The sequence below is a fragment of the Centruroides vittatus genome, unplaced genomic scaffold (assembly GCF_030686945.1).
Source record: "Centruroides vittatus isolate TY-2023 unplaced genomic scaffold, ASM3068694v2 contig_300, whole genome shotgun sequence".
In the NCBI taxonomy this organism is placed as follows: domain Eukaryota; kingdom Metazoa; phylum Arthropoda; class Arachnida; order Scorpiones; family Buthidae; genus Centruroides; species Centruroides vittatus.
In genome coordinates, this window is record NW_027121917.1 from 112,520 (window position 1) to 140,517 (window position 27,998).

General features: G+C 29.8%; 2 protein-coding genes and 1 long non-coding RNA gene across 3 annotated transcripts in view; 2 read left to right on the forward strand and 1 right to left on the reverse strand.

Annotated features, from left to right (window-relative positions):
* Positions 1-27,998, forward strand: part of LOC136972680 (uncharacterized) — a 222,224-nt gene that overhangs the window by 100,075 nt on the left and 94,151 nt on the right. The gene's annotated exons all lie outside the window — the stretch shown is intronic.
* The window catches only part of LOC136972676 (mitogen-activated protein kinase kinase kinase 7-like), a 426,088-nt gene that overhangs the window by 76,065 nt on the left and 322,025 nt on the right, over positions 1-27,998 (forward strand). The window lies entirely within an intron of this gene.
* Positions 1,948-27,174, reverse strand: LOC136972670 (uncharacterized). Its single transcript, XM_067267267.1, has 3 exons — positions 27,083-27,174; positions 8,461-8,554; positions 1,948-6,943 (listed from the first exon to the last, which is right to left on the reverse strand). Exon 3 carries the CDS (start codon positions 6,910-6,912, stop codon positions 4,111-4,113), a length of 2,802 nt encoding a protein of 933 aa, XP_067123368.1. The 5' UTR covers positions 6,913-6,943; positions 8,461-8,554; positions 27,083-27,174; the 3' UTR covers positions 1,948-4,110.

Here is a 27,998-nt window from a genome sequence, read left to right on the forward strand (position 1 = left end):
AAATACCTGAGAAAAGATATTAATAATATAACAATTTTTAGCAATATAACGCATTTATATACATATATAGTTTGTACTCAAAAAAATAATAATAAAATCATATAAAAAAATTATATAATCATAAAAAGCAACAATAATAATAAATTCCAGTAAATTCTTTTTTGTTTTTATTAATCCTTCAAAAGGAAATAAAAGAAATTTAAAACATTCAAACTTTCTTCACGACTATTTTGATTAATTGTTAAAATAGAAACGAACTTTATACAATAAAATTTTATATTTTCAAAATTAATTAGTGTTCCAATTGCTACATACATAATTTTGATTTTAAAAATGAACTGCAAAAATGTAATCGTAACTGCAATATATGAAACCTTTTACGATAAAATAAAGTAAAAATTATTGATAAAGATCGGATGATTAAAAACAGTGACACAAGCCGAAATTTAAGACAATTCGGCATCAAAAATTTAGAATAAAACGTGCATTCTTGTCTTTATATCGTGGAATTTAAATTCTTATGACATCGTATGTAACAAATTATGGGATAATTAGTATACAAATTTTTCCTAACAAAAGCAATAGAAGATTTGTTTAATGTTGATTTGTCAAGATTCTATGTTTCTACAATGTTTCTTTGGTCATATCCTGTATATAACACACAATAATTACTAAAAGTTCTGTCGTAATCTCATTTGTGAAGAACCAACTGAGAAAAAGGTCTCTGTATTATATATTAAAATTATATATATATATATATATATATATATTTGATACTGAATAATCTTGCTTCAATTTGTGCCATATTTTTTGAGTGCCCTGTAATTATTTCTGTATGTATATATAGATCAAAAACCATATATTACTGTAAACATTTAAATTGCTTGAATTTTTAAAATTCAAACAGTTGTAGTGTTTTATATATATATGTTTTTTGTATTGGGTCATTTATAATCATTCAGATTTTCGGATAATAAGTTTATGATACCAGAAAACAAATGATTTAAAAACTAACTGATTCTTATACAAATAACATTCAGCCAGCTACAATTTGATCTGTTTATACAAATCAGTTATTATAAACAATACCATAATGTAACATTCACAAAAATGTTTAAAACAGACCCCTACTTTACAACCACTCACTGTTACAACTTCTAAAATGCCATAAATTTTTCTTGGCTTTCTCAGAGTGGTATTACATAGTTCAAACTGTATTTTCAGAAAAAGAAGCTTGATTTAAGCACTGAACTTATGGGAAATCAGAGTTTAATTTATAACAATTTGCTTAACAACAGTTCTTTTGGAATCAAGCACAAGTCTATTGTAAATCCAAATGAACTGATCACACAACCCAATGATAGTGAGGTTGAGGCCGAAGTTTTCAACGCAAAAATGTGTACGTCGGACGTTAAGTGCCGCTTTCCTGTAAGCCTAGAAGTTTGACAATGGCGTTTGGGAAGTCAGTGGAATCACGCTTGATGTTCCAAACGCCATTGTCAAACTCTTAGGCTTACAGGAAAGCGGTGCCGAATGTCTGACGTACACATTTTCGCGTTTAAAACTTTGGCCTCAACCTCGCTAATATATTAGTGTATTGTATTGTAGTTGATGTCAATAACAAAATATCCCAAAGGGATTTTTAAAACTTAAAGGTTTTGGCTCTTTAATAGTGATTTGATTTTCCTTTATTTTGAAAAGGTTTCACACTTTTTACTGATTCTGAACAAAACAATTTGTTAACATAAGTAGTAACTTAAATATAAGAAAGTTTAAGTATGATTTTATAAAGAACACATTACGTTTAAATTAAAATAAATGTTAAGTTTCTTTGGCAATTCTTATTAGTGCATGATTACCCATATTATATTACTAATATTCAACCATATAGACTTTCTATAGAATTGTTCATATCAAATACTTCATTTATTATCAGATATTTTAATAGTATCAAAATCAAATATGGAAGACAATATTGCTATGCTGTAATTTATGTAAAATAAATAAATGCCATCAAAAAATGTTATTAAATTCATATTGAAAGTTTATTCTCTAATCTATAAAATTACAATAAATTTTAGCAAAACTCTAGATCTTAATGCTTAAAGATTTCTAGCAAATTTATATATAAAACAGAAATTCTAATTTTGTATTTACTTTGAAATAAAAATATATAAAGAAATAGTTGTATATCGAGTACAAAAGTTTTTATTTTATAAAAATAAGATTCTATGGTACTAAATTATTTGGTCCAAGCATTCTAAAATATGAGACAATATAACAGTACAAACTAAAACAAGAAAGTTCCTCATAACAAAAAAAAAAAAAATACAAAATACACAAAGAAATCTTCAATTGGACTTTCTTCAAGAGGATACATTTATTAAATAAAAGATTGAATTCTATCTCTCTCTCTCTCTCTCTCTCTAAGAATAATTAATGAAATGTAAATTAGAGTTCGTGATCATTTAAAACAGAAAATAATGGCTCCATAATAATCTATTGATAACAAGAAATAGACTCAAATATATAGAATGTCCTACATAAAACCTGCCTCACTCACTGATTGAATAAGACAAGGTTATTTTAATTTAAATGATGAAGCATTGGTTACACAAGTTTCCATAATGTTTTGTGAATAAAACTAAGTTTTCACAGAGTTCTTTGTCTAATTTCAAAGAATTATTTTGTTCACTCTGCCCTTTTTCTAATGTGAAGGTTATAACAACTTACTCAATTGACGAGTGAAGCCAATTTTACTTGAGACACCCATTTATCATTAGAGATGTTTTCAAATTATCTTGATTCATCATCATCTGATTTTAGAAAACAGTAACTTCTAACTTCAATTTTGAATTTGTTTCTTACCAAATTTTATGACCCTTTACGACACTCATAAGAACTGCCAAAGACAATTTAACAGATCATTAATCTTTGTTTTTTCTTTTTTAATTTTCTTTTAAGCATCTATAAATTCAACAATATAAACTTATCCATTTAAAGGATTAATAAAATACTTTTCAAATACACAGTATTTAATAAAAAATACTTTTTTGACAAAAAAAATGTCAAACATTGTAAAATTCTGACTTTATATGAGCAATGGAAGATAATGATATATATATTTTGACACATTTTATCATGACCACATGCTATATATTGTACTATATTGATGATCATGTATATGAATTAAATTCCGAACAGACAATAAAATATTATGACATATCGAGGCATGATTTTTATGGAAATAAATGAATTACAGAACAATGAACATTAAAATCAGTTTTCTCCTTTTGTGTACAATCTCAAAACTTTGAAATATCTCCATAAATTACAACTATAAAATTTGTATAATCGTTAAGAAATAAATGGAAGTCCCTAAAATAATATAAATTTAATATATATAAATATTTTGGCATTTAATAGATGGCACATACTGACACCACATTGGTACAATTGGTGCAAATTTTATAATTAAAATGCTTGGAACAACAATTAACAAGATAAATATATCTTAAAAATTATTCAATGAATCTGGCTTTTATAATTACTAATAAATCTTATTGACAAACAACTTGTTACATTATATACTCTATTAAACAAAAATTTCATTTCTGTAAAGCATGCTATGCATACATTTACAATATGTTTATGATAAACTACTAGAATTGTATGGATTTGTCTTAAATACATTATTTTTATGTCTTTTGACAATGCAAGAACTTATATACAAAACTTGTAATGAATCTAGATGTAGACATCATTCGATTATCTGACAAATGTCCATTACCCTTTTTTTTAAAATCTCATTTTTTTTTTAAACTATGATAAAATATTTTTGAATTTTTTGGTATATTTTTTCATTTATAAGATATGTTTTTCCAGAATAACAATTCATTTATAAATTATATAAAATCTTTCAACTGATTAATTGCTGGAAATTTTTGAATTTTGTCATTTTCGAACATTCTAAATTACAATCTCTGTATAAATATACAACACTTTGTAAATTTAATAAAATATTCTAAAATGTTTAAATGAATATTTATCATTTAACATTAGTAATTGTTATTCGGATTAACTTTTTGTCGAAATAAAAACAATAACAACTTAAATTTTTTCTTGATTTAGTGGTGAGATTTTTTGACAAACTGACATTTCTAAATTAACTAAATTTGTGGATGAAATATTTGATTCACAAACCAACTGATTTTTATTTTCATCACAAGTAAGAAACATATCTTTAGTCTCATTACTTAAATCCATTTCTGAACTCTTGCAATCTTTCTGTAACATTAAAGGCTGTACCTGCGTTTCATGCTGGAATATTACAGATTGCCGATAATTATTCGAACAGTTTTTGGTAATAGGAAAGACCTGTAAATCAGACTGAGCAATGCCTTCGTATGAAATCCTGTCGTGTGAAAGTTTATCGCAATCTAAGAACTCGGAATGTGTTGATTTAGTTTTGACTGACATACCATCGTCGCGAGTATTAAACTTTTGATTTTCTTCAGGATTATTATCACAGACATTCTGAAGTAGCACATCACTATGAATTGAATCATTTTCTTTTTTCCACTGTTTAGAAACAAAATTTTCAGTTTTTTCATTCATATTTTCCTGCAACACAAAGTCATATATTTCTTCCCCTTTGGTTGATACAAGAATACTTTTTCTAGCAGATGATGAATCATTACTCTCCGTTTTGATTTCTGTGCGCATTTCTTCTTTTTGAGTTTGAAATTCAAAAGAGGACATCTGTTCTTGGGAACTTAGAACTTCTGCCGATGCAGTCGGTAAATTAAATGTATTCTGAAAATTATTCTGTGATGCATTTAATACAGATTGTGACTGATAGTCATCACTTACAATTTGATCAGTTCTTTTACTCTCCGGATATGCCAACATAGTTTGCTTTTTTGTTGCAGAAACGTCATCATCCAAAACATCCCACAATTCATCAATATTAAGTAAATGATAATACGCATCGGGTCCATAGTCAACAGTCGAACGCTTTGTGCGCATTTTACCCACTTGCCTCGGATTACTTTTTGTACGCAGAGAGGTTCTCTCTCTCAAACATTTTCTCTCTCGCAGTTTGACTTCATAAGATTTAGATGAATCTGAAGTATCTGATTCAACTACACTTTGTCTGTAATTTAGAAAATCTTTGTTTGGAAGTTTAATTTTTAATTTTAATGGTAATCTGATTGGTGGTGAATTACTTGACATACTGGAAGTTGTAAACTTGCTAACTTGTACATCATTGAATTCATTAGAGCTATCACTTATCGAATATTTTGATTTCATCATTTTCTTTGAAATTTTTTCGGCAGTATTTGAAGCAACATGAAAAGGAGGAAATTTTTGGTTGTTTTTATAATCAAAGTTATCAGATTTTAAAGCATCCATATTGCATTCTCTATTAATCCTAAAAGTCATTTTTAAAGGAAAATCTTTATCACTTGGAAGAATAACAGTACTTTCAGTTTTATAATAATCATAAATTTTATATTCATTAAATACAGATTCTGGTAATTTTTCTAAAACTAATCTTTCTTGACCAATTTTTTTAAGATGATCCATATTGATATCAGATGACACATAAAAATCTTGAAATTTCATTAAATAATGATCACTGTAGAAATTCTTTTCATAAGATGATGCTTTTTTATCTTTTAATTTATATTTCTTATGAGAATGATATATTTTTGATAGGTTGTCTTCTAACGGCAAATCTTCTGTATTGATATCATCCTCATACTTATCTTGTTGAATTGGATTTTGAGTGTAGAGGGAGGTTCTCATGCGCTTCATGTTTCGAATAGCTTGTGTTCTCGGATTGATCTTTTTCTCCTGACAAGGTAAATATAACGTGTTTGAGTTTGGCACCATTAAATTATTACCAACGTCTTGATATATTGCTTTTTTATCATAATTATCATCATATAAGGATGTCTCTACATTGAGTTCAGTAAAGTTTCCTCTGTTAGAATACTGTTTAAATTTATTTTGAACTCCATATGATTCGATCATATGTTCCAAAACTGGCATCTCTCTTTCTGTTGGAGGAGTGTAAGTACGTAATTCCATAAAAGTACTGGCCTTTTCAATGTGAAGAGCATCTAATGCTGATTTTTTATCTATTTTTTCTAAAATAGGCATTGCCGCAACATTTTCTCCCATCAACGGTTTATTATTTGGAACGTTCCAATTATTAAATTGATCATCAGTGATGACTTCCATTGGATTTCTCTGCTGATCGTTTGACACTTTCTGTTTATTATAAATTTGTGCTTCATTTGTAAATGATAAATTTATTGCTGAATTTTTTTCAATTTCATTTTCATACTGTTCATATAGTTGATCACTAGAATCAAGAGGTTGGTAATTCCAATCAGTCTCTCCAACATAGTACTTAGGTTTGATAAATTTCTTATTTTTGATTTGTAATTTTGAATCAATTGGATAAACTTGTTCTAATACTGTCGAAGAAATTTGATTTAGATTATTTGATGGTAAAGCAGTGACAGACACATCACTCGAATTATCAATTTCATTATAATGCGAATAAGAAGTAACTACATAAGATTCTCTACTGTTATTACTACTTTGTATATATGACGAATGAGGCAATTGAAGTTGTCTTTCATTTCTAATATCTATATTTACAGTATTTGGAATACTGCACCTCCAGTCAATTGTCCACTGTCTATCATTGTTTTGAGATATATCTTTTCTTTCTTCTTTTGTCGGATAGTCTATGTGGACACTTGGTGGAAAATTAGGACTAAATGACCTAGTATCCCAATGAGTAATTTTTTCCAAATACCTTTCATCTTTTTCTGTTTCAGACTGATTCTGCATGCAATATGTCGGAGCAACTATGTGTGCAGATTGCTCATTCATGATGGCATTGAAATTCTGATGCTTCTCAATACTGAAATTTAAATTAATTATAATTATATCTATTTTTATTCATATTTTTATAATAATATTTCTTAAAATTATTATTATAATTCTTTATCTGTAAAAATAATACATAAAAACAATCATTCAACTTTATATTATATTATTTGTCTGATAAAATGCAAAATGAAAAATAACAATTATTGCTAACAAAATAATAAAAACTCGATTATTTTTTATTTGATTTTATAAATCACTCATAAAGTCGTACATCACAGAAAATGAAGTCCAAAAGAACACTGGTTTGCATATAACTATGAAATTTAATATTTAAAACAATTACTTTCTTCAAGGAGATTAACATTTTCTGCATAACTATATATGTCTTCAGTATTATTGTTTATTATCTGAATTAAGTAATATTTAAATCGATTTTAAGCAACTAAAGCATAAAAAAAGGCATGGATAAAATATATTATAAATCATAATACTCCTATCATTTTGAAATCTTTTACAGCAACCTAAATTCTTGACAAAACATTTACTAAATTTAATTAAAAATTCTTTTTGTTATAAATTAAAAATTTCTAATTATTAAAATAATAATCAAACAACATTCTTTTTTAATTAATTTATTTGGTTAATGTTACCTATGGTTCCAAAATGGCAGTTCATCCTGATTCCAACAAATAGAAGGAAAACAGTGGAGGTGCACGTTCTAACCTATACTATTCTAATAAATTACCATAATTATTAGCAACCAAATTATTAGAATAGGTTAGGTTAGGTTAGAACATGTGTTTCCTTGCTGGAATCAGACAAGCCATCATCTTGGAACCATAGGTAACATTAACCATTTATTTTAATAGAACAAAACAAAATTAATAAAGAAATAAATTTAGAATTCCATACAAGAAATACAGTAAACAATCAGTAATCATGGCATCTGTCAAATTTATTAAACAAAGTAACTTTTAATAATTTTCTTTCAAACATATTATGAAGCTTTAGTTTAATAAAGTAGTAAAATCATGCAATAAATCACATTATAAATAACTGCTATGACTGCTCGGTAAAACGCTAATGCAAAAGATAATCAATTAATGTATTATTCAGATAAAATAAAAGTACAACTGATATAATTTGGTATGTAATTTTCTTTTATTTTTCTCAAATTTAATCAAATATATAATTTTTCAAAAATACTAATTAATACAATTTTAAAAATATAATTTTGTGCTTTCAGCTAGCTAAATCACTTCGTATGTAATGTTGTATAAATGTTATTTTAGTTATAAAATATTAAATAAGCTTTACATAAAATTACGTAATTACTTGAAAAACTATATTTATATAGCTTAATTTTAATTAAAATTAAATGTTAAATAAATTTAAATAATACTTTCAAAATATTTTTGATTTATTCAAACTCATATGCACAAAAAGCATTTTAATCTCATTATATAAAGTAATAACAATTAAATTAAAATATTTTAAAATAAGATTAAGTAAATGATGAATATAAAAAGTTAAACATAAAAACTTTACCATTACACAGGAAATGAATAGTCAGTAACATTATTTTCTTATTTTTTCATTTTTTCAGGAATTCATTTTTTATTGTTTGATTTAGTTTCATCATCTATTAAAGAAATATTAACACAAATTAAAAAATATAATAAATAAAAACATTTTTATTTTATAGACATCAGCTGATATTATGTATAATTTATCAAAAACAATTATCATCAATTAAATATACTAAAATAAAAATGTATGTTACAATCTATAACATAAGCAACAACTCAATTTATTTGTATTGAATTTATTTACTCTTCAAAATAGCTCAATGGTTAATCTGGAAGATTGTTTGGCAGCATGTTACGATATATGATAAAATACTGGAATATAATAATATGAAAATATTTGCTATTTATCTGAAATAACAAACTTGTATTAAAAATACAGTGGACCCAATATAACACGCACGTCAGGTGAAAAACAACACCCGCATTACCGCGTTATACCGAGCGGCACGGTGTAACACAGTTCACCTCTTTACCTTAGCAATAATGTCAAACTTTTCTTTTACTCATCATGCATACAATACTTAAACACTATTCAAAATACATGCAGAAACTCAAATACATACACAATTACTCAATACACAGTAACAATAAAATGCACTGCTCACTAACGCCGCACGGACCTGTATAAACGTGTTTGAGCTTATCACGTCGCGAACATCGCCCGCGCTATAACAGAGTGCGTGGTATAGTGAGCAGCACTATAACGAAGGTCCACTGTAGTAAAATCATAATAACAAGTTCAATTTTAAGATATATACTATTCAATTTTGAAATTTGTTCTATTTAGTTGAAGCCTTAAATGAATTTGGAAGTGAGAATAATTTTAATTAACATCATTTTATCACGTCTTATAACTTTGGATAAGTTATCTAATTTCCACAAGTTCTAAGTGCTCTACAAATGCTAGTTATTGTGCAAGCAGTATAAAAACATGGAAAACTTTTTGGCTTCTTATTAATTTTGCATTGTCCCAAACATAGCAAAATTTTAGATGTGGATAATTTTTCATAAACAATAATGTCAAAACTACTTTTCTAAATACATTTAATATCAAGATTTTAATTTATTGTACTGCTGTGTGAGGTCCCGGACAGAAATTGAAATTTTATGTATTTTCTTAGCACAATGTTGCCGTTGAGAACATATCACACAGGAAACACTTTCATATGCTCGTAGAAAATATAATAAATTAGTTAAAAAACTAAATTACCCAACTATAAACAAACAAAAAAACTGGAAACAAATGTTAGTTGTAAACAAAATACTTGCATAATACCTAATTTTGTTAAAAATTTTTTAATCAAAGGTTTAAACTTCAATGGTCCAACAAAAATTAATTATAATGATTTCACAGTAAATTTAAAGGACATACTAACTAAAATAGAAATTAATGAAAGAGAACATGTCAGGGCCGATTTTAAACACATTTTAGATCATTATAAACACACTAGTAATCAAAAAATCAAACTCCATAGCAAACTTACACAAGTTAAAAATTTTTAACCGATAACAATTTAACTATAGTCCCTGCCAATAAATCAAAAACAAATAGTTATAATGGAAAAAAAAATATGATAAGGTTAAACTTAATTTAGTGTCCTCTTCTCAATATCACACTTTAACCGAAGATCCTACTTTAAGCATACATCAAAATTTAGTAAAAAATAATTAAAAAACTTAAAGAATCTAATTATATTAATACTAATACTAATACTAATTAATACTAATGATGTTAACAATATTCTTGAATACAACTGGAGAATACCCAGGCTCAACATCAGAGTAAAAACTCATAAATTAAATGAATCTTACCGCCCACTGGTTGACATTAAATTTTATATTATTTAAAACTTAGAGAAATTCCTTAAAAATAAACTAAATATATTTGATAATTCAATTAATAGCATTAAAAGCTCTGACCAGTTCATTAAAAACCTCCAAAATCACAATATAAATAAAAATATGAAAATGTTGAGCCTGTATATAAAAAGCATGTACCCCTCCACCCAAAAAAGTTTATAATAAATACAATAGCTTAAACTGCAACAAATGGATAACCCAACTTATTGAATTTGTTTTAGTCAATAATTATTTTATTTGTAATAATGGTTTCTTTAGACAATTAGATAGCATCTTTATGGGCTCTTGATTCGGTCCAAAACTCACTGAACTGTGCATGATTAACATCGACAATATTATCCATAAACTACAGGGTATAATGTTTTATGACCGTTATGTTGATGACTGCTTTGTTGTTTATAACAAACAATTAACCAATCCTCAAATCATACTTCAACACACCAACAATATCCAAGAGAATATATTTCGAAACCGAAATAGAAAATGAAAATAACAGCAAACTCAATTTTTTAGACATCATGATACTAAGACATGATAATTACATTACCTTTAAAAAATATATAAAACCTTGTGATGTCAGTAAAGTATTAAATTACCACTCCAGCACATCCATGTATATTAAAAAGAACATATTCAATATGTATGTCAACAAAATCAAAACACATACAAGTGATATTACTAACCAAAACATGGAAATAGATCAAATTTATCGCACTTTTCAATTAAATAACTATCCCAACAGAATTATCAACCAATGGCTACACAACCACTCATCTGGTCAACCCAAACCAAAAACACAAATAATTTACAATAAATTAGATTATACCCCCTACTATTTTTGAAAACATCCGAAAAATATTAACACCATATAATATCATTTTAGCACCCACACTAAACAATAAAATCAAAAATTCCTTAAAGACTGTGGGGTTCGGGGGTTTGACTGTGGGGGTCAAGATGTTTTATTACGTACATTTTTGATAGGGTCCTGCCACCAGGTATGTTTTACCAGACACACCACCAATTGAGACGAAATAAATGATTTACAGCGCAAGGGTAAGAGTCACTCCAAAATCCAGGAATGAGCCTCTCAGGAGGAAGAATGCAGAGTCAGATATAATCAATTAAAAGAAATTTATTAGCAAAAAAAAAAAAAAATGAAAGTTCAGAACAAAGTTATCAAATCTGATTTTTGGAAATTTGCCTATCTTTATCTATACAACAAGGGAGGTACCTAACAGGGGGTATTCGGACTATGCAACTCACAACATACCAGGTAAACAAGATGTCTTCTATCGTCTGTTCCAACAGTCGATCAGTCTCTTGATCCGGTTTCACTCTCTCTTTTTCTCTTTCTGTGTGTCTTTCTCTTTCTGTCTCTCTGGTTCTCCTCTGTCCTGGTTCTGTCTGACCGCCTCTGGTCTACTGCTTCTGGTCTACTCTCTCTGGTCTACTATCGTCTGACCTGCTGATGCTCTGGACTGCTCTCTTTTACTGCTTGTCTTGAGTATTCTCTGTCTTGAGTATGAGAATTATACTGCTTTTGTCGGACTGGAGCTCTCCTCTTAAATACTTCCAGCATGAAAAGATTCGTCATCCGGTAATGATTTATGGGTGGTGTCATCATTGGGTGATGATTTACTGGCAATGCCGTCATCATAGCTGAGATGATTGTTTTTTGTTGTTTGTTTAATGACATCGAACTTTTGCAGAGTCATTCTTGCTTTGTTGACTCATCTTGTTTTGTGGCAGTTCTCATCATTATTCATTGATTGCTTTTTTCTCTTTCCCTTGGCATGTTGTGAGATTTGGGTAATAAACTGTTTTATTCTAATTCGTTTATTTAAATCATTTTAAATTGATATTAAAATTTGGAAAAGGGGAGTCCCTAGATCAGTAGAATAGGCGAATTTTCTCTTACAACTTCGGTCATTATTTAAGATACAATTAAAGTTCACGCAAATACATAATTAGCAAAAAAAAAAAAAGGTAAAAATAAGTAATTAAGCAAAAATTATTATATTACAAATGTCGTAAATAGTAGTTCACAAATGCTAACATCGAGGTATTTTTGGAGGGGGACAATGACATCTGGCAGCCATTCTTAACTAAGTAGCAAAGCCCATTAAGATGTTCTACCGTCCTCCCTCTATCGTACCCCCACTGTGCAAGTCACACCAAACTTTCAGTGTATGATACAGGGAATACTCACTTTTTTTTACCCTCTCATATCTTGTCTACGTTCTCTGTACATCTCATCAGAATTATTTCACACCCTACAGGTATTTCGTTATCAATTTTATAAAAATTCTATCTCTTAATATATATACTTAATTTTAGATTTAAGTTTACCCCTTTTTTATTTTAGCACATGTTATACTGTCCTAATGTGTATAAGTGTGAAGCCAAAAAAATTTTTAGCTCCATTTTTCCCCTCCTTTTTGCAACTACATGTATATCTTCTTACAAGTCATTTTGGTTTAACTGTCACTATCTAAGGTAATTAAGTTTTATCGTATAAACCATTGTACACGTATCCTAATTTTTTCAATGCATTCTGTAAATTTGTAAACCTGTAATCAATTTGCTGATAAATATGTAATAATATAACTGAAGAGGGGCATTAAGCCCAAAATGCATATCCATTCACACCAATAAACCAACCTTTTTCCTCTGAAAGTGTTTCCTGTGTGATATGTTCTCAACGGCAACATTGTGCTAAGAAAATACATATAATAGAAAACAACAACCAAGATTTGAAATTTTATGTTTTGAATGATGAAAATCTGGTGAGACAGTTAAGCTCTCACATTTCAAAATTAACACAAAGCAAAACTTAAAGTCTAGTTTAAACAATAAAAGTTCTTTCCATCAAAATGGAAAATGAAATGATAGAATTACAGGAAAAATATCAAAGTTCAAAGGAATTTTAAATAATTGGGAATTGGGTTATGTCGAAAACAACCTCTCCTGCAGCCCAAGAAAATTTTGAATTATCACCAGGAGATGAGGGAGAACCAATTGAAATGTGAAATAGAGGAGAGAAACCTATAAAAATGCGTGTTTCAAGGACACGTGGTTTCTTGCTCCAAAAATTCGTTCTTCTGTGCAAATCTGCTGTTCACTCTCTCTGTTATTCTATCTCCAAGAATTGCTTGTTCACCTAGAGTTGATCTCATCCCAGGTATATCTTTCCTTCGAGAAAATATTATTTTCAAGGGTTTACAGTGTGCCCCAGGGCCATCGATCTTGCAAACCGTCAACAATGGACTGAGTGAAGACATCCTATGAAACATTTGGACTTTATTGGACTCTCCTTGAGAATTCTGGCAACAGAGAATTATAAACTTTTATAAGAAAACCTTTAATACTTAATTAAATGGTAAAAAGCATAGTAAGCCTGTCTCAGTGAGTATTTCATGCCCATATACGATTGTCAAGACCCCCTCAACCATCCTGACAATCGCATGCAGTTGGCAAGCCTTACAGCTGGCTAAATAGCTGAAGTGGTTAATGTGCCAACTTACTGCTCTAGGGGACCTGTGATCAAATCCAGACAAGTCAAAAAACCTAAGGAATTATTTGGAAATGATCTGTCTTCAATACGTCAGGTCCCCATCCCTCATCACATGGCTGTCCGAATGTGGACCTGGCCAACAACAAATTTAACAAAACAAAAAAAAATCCAAAGGACTGAAAGAATAGAAACAAAAGTTTATTGTATTAAACAGGGGTGCACAACCTGCGGCCCGCGGGCCACATACAGCCCCTTATCAATGTTTATGCGGCCCGTGGACGGTACAGGCCAAATCCCTTCTTTCCAAGTTTCTAAGTGTAGAACTTTTCCCTTTCACAAAGTCATTAGCATCCAACTGTTTTATAACTTTCCCTGAAGTGAGAAATGGGGAGTTGTTCTATAAATAAGTCTATTTCTAGCTAACACTTTCTGGTTTAGATATCGAATATTTTAAGTCTAATACATAGTATTATAAAGATTTTTTGAAGAATCAAATAGAATAAAATGATGTTAGAACGTCATTTCCGATGTTATCAGGAAGTTTCTATTTTGGCGGGAAATCTTCAATTTTATGCTTCGGAAAACTTGCTTATTCGTCTAAATAGCGTCAAATAACAAAAATAAGTGAAAATAGCGCTGAAAAACTATGAAAATAACAATTTTTTAGCATTTGTTTACATTCTAGATTCTGATTGGTATAGTCGAATTTGAATCAATCTTTTCTAAAAAGACGCTTATTCGTCAATCTAATGTCATTCAAACTAGAAAAAACTAACCAGAGTTCAAAAAGAAATGTACAAAAAACTATAACAACCAATAATTTACAACAATATCTCTCCATAGACTAAGAATAGAAAAAAATTTTTTCGCATCAAATTTATTATTATTAAGTTGGACCAAGAAAATTAATACTGTAATTGGAATAGAGTCATTATGACTGAAAGGAAGCCGTTTGCACTAAAATATTTTGGATTTAATAATTATTACAAACCGCGTCACGCCATAAACTTGTCAACAAAGAGGGTTGTAAAATGATTCCGTGTAGCTAGAAAGCTGCGGTTTCTTTTGTTTGAAAGAAAACAGATATATTTAGGTTATTTAAGTAGTAAATTAATTGGAACTTTTTATTTACTTTTATTTTTACATTCTTTTTTTCGTAAATTTAAAATTAAATTATTATTTTTAATTTTTATTTTATTTGAAATTTAACAGTCGTAAACTGTGATATATTTGTGACAGAAAACAAAAAACAGATTGATTCTAGCGCCAATTTGAAACGAGATATCGCAATTTTATTATATTTAAAATATTCAGATTTTCCGCTGCACCGCGTTAATCACTTTTGATTCATTTCTGAACACTGGGGTAAAACTGACGGGCCATAAATATAATTTAGATAAGAATGGTAACCACATTTATGATGGATTAGTGTCCTGCACCTGGCATGTTGACGATCTGACTCACAAATTCTGAGAAATAGTGGAGACGCCCGGACAGGGGTCGAACGAATTAAGACCTGCCTGGCCATTTGTCACGTGTGCGTAATAGTCTTCTGTCCCCGCCTCTTTAGTCTTTGGTCAGAGTGGATACAGAACAAAGCACGTGGTAGTCTAGCTTGCCTTATCTCAAACACGATTCATTGCGGGGCTCAGAATTTTCGGCACAACGAGACATTGTTTTGCAGAGTGAACAGTATGGCACCGGGCATTAAACGCAAGGTCGATCGCGAGAATCGTCAATTTCAAGAAGCGTGGACTAACAAGTACTGTTTTGTGCAACAGAACAACAGCATTATTTGCCTCTTGTGCAATGGAACAGTAGCAGTGCCAAAAGAATTCAACCTGAAGCGACATCATGAAAGCCAACACAAGGATTTCCTTCTGCAAGGTATGGAACGCGAACGGAAAATCCAATCGTTACGACGATCACTAATCAGCCAACAAAATGTGTTCAAGAAACAATCTGGAGAATTGGATGCAGCTGTTGAAGCCAGCCTAGAAATATCTGCTTTAATAGCCAAGAATGGGAAACCTTTCACAGATGGCGATATGATAAAAAAATGTCTTATCATTGCAAGTGAGAAGATGTGTCCTGAGAAGACAAAGTGTTTTCAAACAATCAGTCTTAACCGCATGACGATACAACGGAGAATCTCGGAAATTGCATCAGACATTTCTGGCCAACTTAATATTTTAGTTGCAAACTGTGCTTATTTTTCTTTGGCTGTGGATGAATCCACTGACATATCATCAACAGCACAAGTGATTGTGTTCATTAGAAGTGTTTCACTAGATTTTATTGTGAATGAAGAATTTCTTGGCATGGCATCACTTTCCGGACATACAACTGGTGCTGACTTACTTACTGGTTTATTGAGCGTTTGCAACAAATCAGCACTGGACTTTGACAAGCTATCCAGCATTGCCACTGATGGAGCACCATCTATGGTTGGATGTGAGAATGGCATGGTCACCTTGCTGAAAAACCACCTTGGGGACAGGCAAAAGGAGTTAGTCCAGTATCATTGCATAATTCACCAACAGCAACTTTGTGCAAAGAAGCTGGGATTTGAACGTCTGCTGAAAGATGTCTATGATACTGTGAACTTAATCCGCCGTCATGGACTCAACCATCGACTCTTCAAATCATTTCTTGAAGAAATAGATGCTGATTATGCTGACCTGCCCACGTATACTGAAGTTTGTTGGCTGAGCAAGGCAACAGTCCTCAAGAGATTTGTGGAGCTATTGGGGCCTATTATCACTTTCCTCAAAGAACGGGGGAACACTACAAGGAATTTGGAGGGACAAAGATGGCAGTGTGATTTAGCTTTTTTTGCTGACATTACTGCTTATCTAAATGACCTTAATTTGGGATTGCAGGGAAAGATGCAACTTGTTTCTCAGTTGACAAGTAACATCAATGCATTTATGACCAAACTATCACTTTTCAAGTCCCACATGCAATCAGAGAACTTTACACACTTTCCACATTGCAAGGCCATGAAAGAGAAATACCCACATATGAAGATGGATTACTCTGACCAAGTTAACACCCTCCTTACATCATTCAATGAGAGGTTTGGTGAATTCCAGAAATACAAGATCTATCTGCAACTTTTTTCAACTCCATTTGATGTGAAAGTGGAAGACGCCCCTCCAGATGTCCAACTTGAGTTGATAGACATCCAGTGCAGTGATGAATTGAAATCACAGTTCAAAAATTCTAATCTCCTCACATTCTACAAAGAACTGCCAGATACATCATTTCCAAAACTGAAAGACAATGCTCGATTTTGTGCAAGCATGTTTGGCAGTACCTATGTATGCAAACAAGCGTTTTCGCTTATGAATTTAAACAAGTGCAAAACACGGAACAGGTTAACCAACGAGAATTTGGAAAATCTGCTGGTTGTTTCAACATCTGCCATTACACCAGACATCAAGAAGATTGCTGCCAGCATTCAATCTCAGCCATCGCATTAATCGCTTGGAGGTCCGGCCCCCAGTCAGTAAACTTAATCCTAATTTGGCCCTTCTTCACAAAAGGTTGTGCATCCCTGTATTAAATAATTGGGATGTAACTTTAAAATTTCAACCTATAAATTCCCACTGATGTCTATCTGTCTGACTTCATTTCTTAATTTCGAAAATGGAATTAGATAGATGAAAATCAAGATTAGTTATGGAAAGCTTAGGAGCTAAAAGCCTTGATTAACTATATACAAACTGCCAGTTTGGATTGGAAGTTATGTTGTTTCAATTCAAAAATTTTCTCCAGAACAGAGTTAGAAAGGTAATCAACACAACTGTCTTGTTAACAGGAAAAGTATTAATATGATGTACAGATAGGCTTACCATAATATTTTTTTTCCAAACCGGGACAATTTTGAGAAAATACTCACAACAGAAAATAAAGCCTACTAGGATAAGTACCTATGATTCAAAAGGCTAAATAAAGTAGTTGTTAACAAAAAAGAGTTAAAAGCAATTTTTAATAACTCAACTAAACATATCTTTATATAAACGTATGCCTCTTTAATCCGAACAGAAAAATAATTTCAATAGACTTTCACACAGCTATCAGGTTAGATATGTCTTTTATTGGTTTTTTCACATATGCATTTCGGGCTTATTTAACACCTAAGCTCCTCTTCAGTGTAATGCAACAAAAGTAGCTGTGTGAAAATCTACCGAAATTATTTTTCTATTCGGATTAAAGAGGCATACATTTACATACAGATGAAACAGCTACCATATTTTGATATTTAGAATAAACATATCTTATTATCAAGAAGTTATTAATATTTATCACTAGTGTGAACTTTCTTTAAAAATTATTTAAATGTCACTTAAATCGGTACATTTAAAATATGACAGTATATTTAAGAATGTTCCTATTGCTTGCCATATGGAAGCATTTTTTTATGCAGTGTTCGAGAAACGCTTTACAGCGAACACTCTGAAACCCATTTCTAAATGGCTCATGGCATTTTGCTACATTTTCGCTGCATAAAAATGTTTCGCACATTTCAAGTGATTTTTAATGTTTGAACGCCCACCATGAGTTACTGAATATTCTGAAAAGCACAGTATATGTTTCACTTTGTCAATATGAACACAGACTTTTTTCAATCATCAGTAAACACACGATTTCTTTTTGGCATTTTGGAGATTAAATTAATTTAATGTACCAGTATGGCACAAAATAATCACAAATGCCGACTAGCAATTTGAACCCGACTAAGGTAGGACATACGCAACAATGACGTGGCCAGAATAAGTTTCAGTCTTGCCAACTCTAACTGCTGAAACAAAATATCTAAAAAATGAAATAAAAATATCTGAATCTCATAGGCTACATGCTATTATAAATTCTGTGAAAAAATAAAACATCTAAATTCATTAGGCCATATGCTATAAATTTTGGCTGTAAACATCTAGACAACATCAACAGTACTTAGATGTAGATATAAAATATTTAGATTGGCAACAGTGAATGTAACAGAGGGGATTATTTAGTTGCCAAATTGCTATTTTACTTGAGGCTGCACAATTTTTACTTCTTATATATTCAGCACTTTTAAAATTTTACCAAATAACCGGAACAAAATGACAAACTGGTCAGGACACTGGGACAACACCGTCAAACCAGGATAATCCTGGTCAAAATGGGATGTATGGTAAGCCTATGTACAGGGCAAGACATTACTAAAATCAAGAGCATTGTGCATTGAGATCTGAAAAATTGCTGTCCAACACTGTTACGATGTCACAATAAATAATTGCTCATTTTCTATATATATTAAAACAAAATAATGATAAAATTAAATATTTTATATATTTAGTGAAATGAACATTATTAATTTAAAAAGTTTAATTGTTCAATTTATTCCCATTTATGCAGCAAATTACAGAACTCACTAAAAATGATCAACTAAAGAATTGGTTAAGAAAAATGGTACACTAAAAATAAATTATCAGTCATCAAGTATCATTAAAAAACAAAGTAATATTTGTAGCACAGCAATAAAAATTTGGTAAAAAAACTAAAACAACATTTTAATCAGCTAAATACTAGAATTAAATCATTCCAAAACTGCTTATCAACAGTTTAAAATTTCATGAATCATTAAAAATTAAATAGTCTAACACTAATTAAAAATTTTCAGTATAATTCATTTTACACTGCTAAATAAATCATTGTAATTCAATTTAAAAAAAGTCAATTTTGAGGTTATTTGTATCAAACATTATGCTTAACCTGTTAACAGTGAGGGACGATTATAGTCGTCCAAGGTGATCGTGTGGCAGTGGTGAGGGACGAATATATTCACTAAATTCTTTTGGGGGTATGGCCAAAAACTACCGTAAAAAAATTCACATAAAAAATGAATTATGTAACAATAAAAAAAGACTTTTCTTTACTAGACAAAACTGTTTACAAAATCTTTTTCCGAAACGGTAATGAGAAAAAATGCTTTAAAATATACTTTAAAAATTTCCCACATTTCTTCTCCACAACTAAGTGGCAGCCCCACACCTGACTGTTCCACTGTTGAAAGGTTAAGAAATTAATGCAAAATTTGAAATGCTACTTTATATTATTACATTTAGATTACATTGTAATTACAATATTACTCTTTCACAAACATAGTTATATTTTTTATTAATTTTATAAGATATTTCATATAACATTTTAAAGTACAAGCAGTTCCTGCTTTACAAGTTCCCACTTTATGAATTGTGAAGATATTTTTGTGTCAAAAATACAGCATTAGCTGTAAACATAAAAACTAGACATTCTTAAATACTATATTTTAAATTCTTATCAGTGATGCCGTCTGCTGTACTTATGAATGCTTTCTACAACACACAAATGGTGGTATTATCTCAGTGATAGCACAGACAAGAATGCCACTTTTTCAGTTACCAGCCTGCTGCTAATGGGTTCAGATTATTGATTTCTATCTTTGCTGGTATATTATTAAAAAAAACAGACATTTTAAATTTATCCCCTCTTTCAATATATCAGAAATAAGAAACAACACAAAGACAGAAAAATAAGAAACAACAGAAAGCAATAACATAGAAAAAACATGTAATTATCAACAGCAATAAAACTGGAAACATTGTTAAAAATATGTAAAATATTCTTTAAGTTCTAGTGTATGTATGATATTGACTGCATTTAATTGATGATGATGATTAAATAAACTGTTTCAATATATCTACATACGCAAATAAATTCTTTTTACATTATTATTAGGAATCTGCTTGATTTGAAAGCCTCTTCACTCTTTTAATTTTATAAATAAATCATTGTTTATATGTAAATCAATGTTTTTGATGTCTTGTTTCTTAATACATGTCAAAATTCATTTTCAGAAACATAACTTCCATCTGTAATTGTATAGTAATCCCATGCGCAGATAATGTCTACGGAAAATTATTTTTTCCTTTATAAGGTGTTGCTAGAAATAAATTTAAGTTATAAAGACAGGACTTCATGCATTTAAAAGATATCATTACTAAAAAAAAAAATTTTTTTAATTTTATTTCATTTAAATACATTCAAAATCTTTTCCTAACTTTGTGTTCAAAAGTATATATTTTTAAAACTAGCATCTTAAGAATCTTTATTTCAAACACATCTCTTCTCATTCATTTTCAAGGTTACAGAGTTTTAAAAATGAAATTTCAGAATATCAATTCAAAAAGTAATATAAAAATTTTCTGTTAAAACTTCTAATTACATACTTGATTACTTCTTGTTCTTTCTTTCGTTCTTTGGGAGTAAGCACAAAGTTGTTAAGTAGAACATATCATACAGGAACACTATTAGATGAATACAATAGATTTTATTTTCCAAAGAACTTCTAATTATAATTTTTAAAATTCAAATTAATGATTTTCTTAACAGAAAACTATAATATACCTTAGAAAGAAAAATGTCATATGTAGTAGCTCTGAAGATGGGATTGTAAAATCCTAAAAAGCGCTTAATCTGATTAAATAGTCGTGACTCCTTCAATTAGAGTTCTTTCTAATGTGTACCTGTGGCGTCATTGTTTAAGGTAATATGTTAATAGGATAGTTTCAAATTTTTCTAAACTTAATGTTTGAAACATATTTGCTGTTCAAACTTTAAGCAAGTTGTAATAACAGAGAAATGTGCATTCATAAGAAAAAAATATGACAACTATTTATCATAAATTTAAGCTACGAAAAAATTCACTTATCTACCAATCTTCATATAGCGGACTCTTTCTTTTATGACCCAATTCCTGGAAAACCATTAAATGATCTATTATAAATTGAATTCTGATTTTCCAGTGACTCAATCTCATAAATCAAGGTATAATATTGCATCAAAACGATCAATCAAAAAGAAATACAACAGAGCATCACTTATTCAAAATAATCAAAGCAGGATAATTTTAGATACAGATCACATTTGCATGAAAAGAATAAAACAATAAATATCTTAAATGATGTGAAAATAGTAATTTTAATTCTAGTATATTAGTAAAAAAAAATGTTAAGGCATAGAAATTTAATTTAATACAAATGATAAGAGTTTTAATAAAAAATTTAATACACAAAAATGATAAGAAATAGTAAAAGTTTGTCTAATTTGCCAAACAATCTGCCAGATTATTTATTGGGCTATAGTAGTGTTAATTTAATATTAAGATATAAATAATTTACTAGAAGTAGGGAGTTAGGTTGCCATCTGATGATAAATTTAATACAGGTATCCCTTATACAATATAGTAGTTACACTCCAAAAAAGTGCCATATTATGCAAATCCATGCTATATGAAATACAGGACTAATGCAAAACTGAGTTATATTCCAGAAGTTAGCAAAAGAATACTTTTCGTTACTATAATAAACATATTTAAAGCAATCAATAATTTATTTTCAATCAATAATTAATTAACAATCACAATTAAAAGTCCTGTGTGACACATTAATATTAATTTTAGTTAAACAAGGATGTTTTCTTTTTACAAAATATCCTCATCATCTCAGCTTTTTTGTTGATCTTGATAACAAGTATCGGCAACATTTTCATATTTTTTATGGATGACAAAATAAAAATATGTTATTAATCTAACTTGTTCTACTTAAAACTTGTTCTAGTGAGCTAACTGAGCAACTTTTTTCTAGAATGTGTGTTCGAATATTAAATTGTTTGAGTACCGAGATACCGCTGTATCCAATTCATCACTTTCATGAATGAAGTAATCATTCATGGGTAAGTAATACCTACGGTTAAAAAAAGTTTAATAACACTTACCTAAAAATGTTTAAATAAACTTTACTAAATACAAAGATTAATGTATAAAAAAAAATTGTAGTGACAGTTTTAAGGGTCTAAAGTCTGAAAGCAATGATAATGACACCTGGTTGATAGGGAAGTTAGTACAAGGAAGAAAAAATTGCGCTATCAGTTTTCATTATAGTATACCTGACGAAAAGCACAAAATAATTTGAAAATTTCAATATTCTAATATCCATGGGCAAATTTGAGACAACACATGCACTTATTTGAATAAAAAAAATATTGAATAACAAAGTTTACAATTAAAAATTGTGAAATTTTGTATGGAAGATTTCCAAAACCATTTTAGAGTAAAACTGAAAATAGTGTTGTACTCCAATTTTCAAACCATGTTGTAGAAGTTCTGTGTTGTATGAGGGATACTTGTAATTAGAAATAAATTAATTTTTAACTTACATTTAAAATATTCTGGAAGAAAGAACAGAACAGAACAAACAGCCCAGAGCAGGACTCAAACCCACAACTCCTGTTTACCAACTGTTAGTTACACTACCCAGACCTCAGTCAGATTTTTACTTCCAAAGTAATTAATTAATTTAGATATAACCATACAGGTCACTCAAAGCACAGAATGGAGATGACTTTAGTTTCCAAGTTATCCAGGGTTCATGGCTAACTTGTGCTTTTACCCTAGCGTGGCATATACAGGAGCACCCCTACTTAAAAACATTCAACTTATAGAAAATTTGACCTTATGTCTAAAATTTAAATTTTGCACGGATTCTGCTCTTGCCAGTTGTGGGGTGGTGTTGAAGTCAGTCTTTAGCCAGTAATAAATAATTAATGTGAATTTATTTCTATTGTGTATCATCATTTTTCATTTTCACGTGAATTCTGCTGCTCCTGAGGTGGTGTTGAAGTTGGTAACATCGGAGTAATGGTGTTTTTTGATCCTATTTGTAATATTTATAAATTTTTTAAATCAGTGCTTCAAAAATGTGTCCAAAATATAATAGCAAAACTAACAGTGGAGATAAATGTAACAAGTGTGGTTCTATTACTGTAGAAACTAAACTTGACATTAAAAAACTAAGTGCATTAGGTGAAAAAACTACATTTGAAATACCTGCTACTAAGCAGTAGTGAGTAGGTAAATGAGCTTAATGTATTTATTAAGTACAATGAGTGATAAAACACTAATAATATGTGGTGATTCTGTGCACAGATGTACTTTCTAGGTTAGTTTTCAACTTACAACAAAGCGCTAGAAAACCTAACTCACTTGTAAGTAGGGGAGCACTGGTATATAACATGTAAACAACTCAATTCATTTAGTATATGGGCAATTATTTATTGTGATGTTGTCACAATACTGGGTTGCAATTTTTCATCACAATGCTCTCGACTTTAATAGTGTCCCCTGTAAATCATACTTTTCCTGTTAACAATAGAGTCAATAATCTAACTCCATTCAGAGAAAATTTTTGAATCAAAAATAATGTGATTTCTGGTCCAAACTGGAAGTTTGTATATAGTGAAATGGGGCCTCCTACCATTAAGCTTTCCGTATCTGGTCTTCTTTCATCTATTTAATTCGACTCTAGAGATTAAGGAAAACCACAGACTGATAAGATGGATGCCAGTGGGAATTTATAGGTCCATAATTTTTGAAAATTGCAGCCCAATTAATTGAATTGAGTTGTATATGTTTAAGTGTCTAATTTATTAAAAACAAGCACTAGTTTTCATTGCAATCTACAACAAATTGATGAAAACTTTGAATCCAACATAAAAATAGAAGTAAAGAACAAAAGAATGCAAAAAAAAAGCAAATCATTTATTACGATACTTTTTTGAGAGAAGCCACTTATTTTGCCTTGTTATACAGTTTTTTACCTTTTAACTCTGCTAAATTCCTAGTTTGACAATCAAGCAAGATTGTCAAGTTAAAAAATGCTTCAGATTGTACTTTTTGTCAACATTACTTCTAATGCATCAAATGCTTCACTGTTCCTACATAGTGAAGCCTGTAACTCATTAATTAATGTTTTTCTATTTGTTCAGTGATGATAAAATCTAACAACAAAGTAGCTCAATAATGGACCTATAAAAGATTGTCAACAATCACTATTGCATAAAAATTTTATAATTTCTGGAATTAATACTCTCTGAAGTCAATTTTAATTAATAAATTTTTTAAATCTAATAGTCGAATGTATATTATTTTGGTTATCTTTCTTGATACTTTATACTGTTGCATTTCATAGCAACTAAATATAAAAATATTTATCCATCTTTTATTTAAAACACATTTATTTATGTTGTTATGGTTGTAGTACATTTTAATATTTATATAGAAAAATTTATTGAATAGAGAAATTCATTATATCGGACTTCATTATATGAAATCCAATTGTATATTTTGAAAAAGAGTAAATATCATTATGAACAACTAAAGTGTTCATAACAGATTTAAATCTGTTAAAATTATAGCAATAAAGCTATAATAATAAAATACTATCCATTCATAATTCCTGAAAAGAAGCTTTATGTTAAATTCATTATTATTAAAAGTTATACCATCAGTATATTAAATTCACTCAAACTTTAAATTCTATTTTACTACCAAAACAATAAAAAATTATCTAATGAAACAGAAATTTTATTATACAATCAATTTATTTACAGGCAGGCTTGTATAGAAATAAATATAATAATAAATATTGATTGGCCACATGGCAATGTGTATTTTGACAACAAATCCAAAAACTGATACCCAAATACTGATATTATTACAACTTTTTCAAATATAGAGTTTTAGAAGTTCTTAAAATTTCTATTATTTTTATATTAGTGTTGTCTTTATTTCTTACTTAATTTTTAATTACTGTATATTCTGGCGTATAAGACGACCCCCGACCATGGGCGCAGCCAGGAAGGGGCATGGGTGGGCATGGCCCTCCCCAGAAAATTACATCCTCTACTAGGCCCCCCCGTAACAAAATCGTGGCTACACCAATGCACCCGACTTTTACAGTTAAAATATAGAGTTTGAGATATGCTCACCCTATAGAAGACGACCCCCAACTTTTGAGAAGATTTTCCTGGGTTAAAAAGTCGTCTTATATGCTGGAATATACGGTATACTTTCTTATTTGCGATAAGCAGATTAAATAATCAAATATTAATTTTTCTCTCAATAATAGATTTTTAGTATAATTTATGAAATAAAACATCTGTTTAACATTAAAATGTTTATCATTTAGTTATTAGAGTCAGTCATCATGTCATCAGTAACATCAGCAAGCAACTATTAATGAAAATTATACAATAATAAAACATTAATACAAACATATTACCTTTAAAATTCCATTAAAGTTCATTTAAAATACAAAGTAGACAATTCAAACATCTTTTCTTTTCTTTCCTTTTTTCATACCAGAAACTCATCTAAAACACACTAAATACACTCAACCTTTAAAACATCAAGTCTCGGCGTGCTTTAGAAGAGATCAAGTGTGAAAAAAGGTGAGATGATACAGCAGATTGGCTGCGTTCGGCTATTGAGTACTTTTCTGTAGAACGCCCTTTAGAGTAGTGCCGTTTTTGAAAACGTTTGGTATTTTGACGTCACATTTAGTAGCAGTCTTTCATTTACGCTACCCGAAACCAACCAACAGCTGCTTTTTGTTTTGTCACTTGTCGTCCAGCAGACGTAACTACATAACAGCTACCTTAGCTCAGTTATAAACCGTTGACTCTGCCAAACACAGCCAATGTCTACTTTATATACTTTTTATCGATAATTCAAAATACAATAATAAATACTTAATACAATTACAGATTATCCAACAGAAACTTGAACAAATTAAAATGAGATGTATTAATTAGCAAATTTTACTCTTTTTTGGTATATTATTCTGTTATAATATTAAGTATTATATACTGCAATTATAACTGTATTATAAGCAAAAATATTTTAACACATTACATTACACTTTTACATTGAATGAGTATTATAGCTTCAGAATTCCATACAAACTACATTTTAAATTCATAATAAAGTAAACATTATTAAATTTCTGTTTAACAAATGAATGTAATTAAAATATAACTTTACCAAATTATTATTTAATAATTAATTACACACCATAGTATTGTAATAAACACTAACATGTAGCAAATTGTATGTGTTTATAAAAATATTTCCACATAATTTATGAATGCATTTAACTGTCATTAGTTTTGATTGATTTCTTAGGCCTTAAGTTGTAGCAATAAAACCTCATTTTAATACATTTTATACCATTTTATATTATTATTATTATTATCCCGCAATATTTCCCTCGTCAGAATAATTAATCATACGTTCTTCGTTTCTATTTCGGTAAATTAAATTATTAACAAATCTTACCAAATCTCATATTCTTATTTCAAGATTATTCCTAACCTTAGTTGTATTTACTACCGTTGGGTGTCGCCATCGTAAAAGGATGCATTTCGAATTCGTTTGTTGTTATAATAATTATTATTATTATATTCGTGTAATTTAATCAAATATTAAAATACATTCAAGATTTCATTTGGTTTATTAATTTTGTAAAATTATTTATAGAAATAATATTTTAGATACTATTAAATATTCATCTCTTCTGATATTTCAGTATAAGTTAGTGTTACTACCTGTCCGGTTTTCACCCGGACAGTCCGGGGATTGACTCACTGTCCGGGTGAACTATTAATTTTGTCCAGGAATTTCGTAGAAATTGTGAAATTACGATGAAACAAAGTTCTTGCAAATGTTGTTATAAATTTACACCATTTGAACAACGAAAGTCCTCACACTCGCTGAAGCTCATCTGTCATTCCGCCATGTTACTCTGTTTATGCTGACGTGTGACACGCAACCTACCTCAGTGGCGTAGCAAGGGGGATGCAAGGGGATATATCATGCCCCGGGCGCTACTCGCAGATGGGCGCCCAAATGGTTTCCAAGACAAACTATATGTGTTTCTGGAGAAGGGAGGGGGGTGCCAATAAAGTGCCGTGCCCCGGGCGCCAGTTATGTTCGCTACGCCACTGCTGCCGCTCGACCTTTTTTTTTTTTTTTTTTTTTTTCTTTTGCTTGTATCTTACTCCTACGCAAATCCCTAGTCCCTAACTGTGACTGATTTAGAACCAGCATGCACGTTATTCTTCGCATTCTAAAATGACATTGCGCATGCGTCAGGAACTTCTGTTTGAACAAACCTGACCCGCCGTCCGAGTCAGCAATTTTGTAAAGGTGACAACACTAAGAATAAGTATGAAATGCTTATTTGGACTGGAAC